We start from the raw sequence: 2475 nt of genomic DNA on the forward strand, positions 1-2475 counted from the left end.
ACACTATCTAGAATTTGGTTCACAAATGAGCATGATACAGACCTCCCAACTCAGAGCTACAGCTGACCTAACTTTGGCCTATTGAATTACATATAAAAATATTTAGTTCTATCATGAACTACTTAGAATTTACCTATAAATAAAACAGTATTTCGTAGACCTAAATATTAACCCTTTCCCTACGGGGCACTCGCTACGCGAAGACCCCTATGCCGGACGATTGCAATATTGCATTGTAATCGTCACGCTGACATGACCCCCCGGCATCGGGAGTTTGGCTGTGTCACAAGAGTGTGACGCACCATCATCATAGGGTTAAATCTAAAAATTACATGTACGTAAAGTAAACACAATTTTCAAACACAAGATTTATTTTTCTTACCCTAATAATAACACCATGAGTACAAATTTACTTTTTGTTTCTAGTTTCTATAATTATAGCAATGCAAATTTCTACCAGTTCCAATGAAATATTAACTATAAAATTCAATTTTTACAAACAAACAAAAACAAAAAACAAAAACAGAAAGAACATAATTCTCCAAATCTAAAAGTTCCATTAATTTTACATACAATCTTTCCTGTTTCATTCGTTTTACACAGAGTTAGACATAAAAATACAACCTCTTCACATAATTTGTAATAGAGATCATGATGTACTTACAGCTAAGATACAGGCATTATCATAAAAAGTGCTTTAACCTCAGGTCCTTGCTTTGATTTTCTTCAGGACATTACTCTGTTCTAAAGCTGCTTTTCTTTTTCTCTGCAAAGCAAAACAAACACAATGTAAATATTGATAACAATAATGATAATCTTCACCATCATCATGATTATTAATATCATCACCATAATAACAATAATATAATTATCATTAACAGATAAATACAATTACAAATATAGAACACTTCAAAATCTTCGAGCTTTTACTAAAGGATGTTGCTTCTTCAAATTAAAGGAAAGATTCTTATGAATAAATCATGTTATAATAATGCTACATGTAATGTTATATAAAAAAGAAAGCTTACATTTGGTGTTGTTGGTGTTGCAACAGCATCAATCATCTCCGAAATTGCACGTGGTCGGCTTGGAGATTCCTCACCGGTATTAATCATTAGAGACTCTGGGATCTCCAAGATCTGTTGATAAAGATATTGAAAAATCAAAGGATCTGATATCAATACCAGTCTTATCACAAATACAGCATACACCTTAAAATATCTGTATCAATACACTTTATCATGATATTTCAAAATCAAGATTAAAAATTGGGGCAGAGCATGAGAAGACTCACCTTGTCTGGCATTAGGCTTTCACACTGGTGCTTTAAAGTCTGTAGCTCAAATACATAATTCAGCAAGATGGTTCTGAGATCATACATGAGAACCAGGTCTGAGCGCAAGTCATTGAAGAGCTGACAGACTTCTTCTACTGCCATGGGGTTAGTTTCTGTGGGGAGAATGTCTTGTAAATAATATCACTTATAGGCTAACTTACAGATAATCTCAAGCACTATTAGTCTATCACGAAAAATTCATTGCAAGTACTTATGAATTACCTAGATTCAGTTCAGTTAGCAGCTGTTCAATCGCCTTAACCTTCTTCTGCCCAACACTCGCTGGGAGCTTCATGCGTTGGGACCTTAGGCTAACTCCTGAAGCCTTCACATCAGGGAATTTTATACCCGTACAGCTTTCTACACTTGGAGGCTGGTTGGAAAAAAAATATATGAATTTCATGTTTATCCTCCTGCTCTCTCGATGCAATTCTACAAATTCATAGTCATAAAAATGTTGTCTTGATGACATTCAAGTAAACGGTATATATTTTTTTACTTATGTGAATTAATCTAGTACAAAAAAATCACAAATAAGTGCCAAAGGCCTTTCATATGAGAAAGGAAAACGTAATATCTATTCTTATAATTTCCACAGCACAACTTTGTGAACATACAAGTGTATCTGTTTTAGCGATCTTGGTCTGTTGTATCTTCTTCTTGGTTGTCTTGGTGGCTTTCCTGGCATCAGCATCTGCACTGATGAGCTTCTGCAGATCCTGCGTCTTCTTCTCTCTCTCCTTCTTGCGTGCTTCTATCTTTCTCAGTTCACTGATGAGCTGCTGTTCCTCTTCCATCTATAGGGAGAAGGAAGGGCAGAGTATATTAACAACTTCTGGAAAATTGTCTTACTCATTTTAGAACTGAAGAGAAAAATGGATGAACAATAACAATGTGTATATATAGATGAGATAAAATGCAGACACAAAAAAAAGGAAGCACCATTTAGTGACATCTTCAGATAGACTCCAGTTTTGTTGTCTTATTAGAGGTATAGTCTGACTCCTGACATCACAATGCACTGATCACTTTCTTACTGTGGCTGTCTTTCATTTCAACAGAATGTTTTAAGTCAATTATGATCATGTTTCCTATTTTCCTCAACATAAATTTGGCACTGTCACTGATGATCTAAAGAT

The 2475-nt window shown here is 34.7% G+C and overlaps 1 protein-coding gene across 1 annotated transcript in view; it reads right to left on the minus strand.

Annotated features, from left to right (window-relative positions):
- Nucleotides 1-353: 353 nt before the first annotated feature.
- DMAP1 (DNA methyltransferase 1 associated protein 1) overlaps nt 354-2475 on the minus strand; it is a 4524-nt gene continuing 2402 nt past the window's right edge. Inside the window, exons 5-9 of the mRNA XM_086531206.1 lie at nt 1954-2133; nt 1559-1709; nt 1295-1449; nt 1029-1139; nt 354-766 (exon numbers count right to left, since the gene is read on the minus strand). Of these exons, the coding sequence (XP_086387332.1) occupies nt 704-766; nt 1029-1139; nt 1295-1449; nt 1559-1709; nt 1954-2133 (660 nt within the window). The 3' untranslated portion in view covers nt 354-703. The remainder of the gene's footprint in view (nt 767-1028; nt 1140-1294; nt 1450-1558; nt 1710-1953; nt 2134-2475) is intronic.

The sequence above is a fragment of the Penaeus japonicus genome, unplaced genomic scaffold, assembly GCF_977035675.1.
Source record: "Penaeus japonicus unplaced genomic scaffold, GWHDUDI00000001_assembly GWHDUDI00000035, whole genome shotgun sequence".
NCBI classification, from domain to species: Eukaryota; Metazoa; Arthropoda; class Malacostraca; order Decapoda; family Penaeidae; genus Penaeus; species Penaeus japonicus.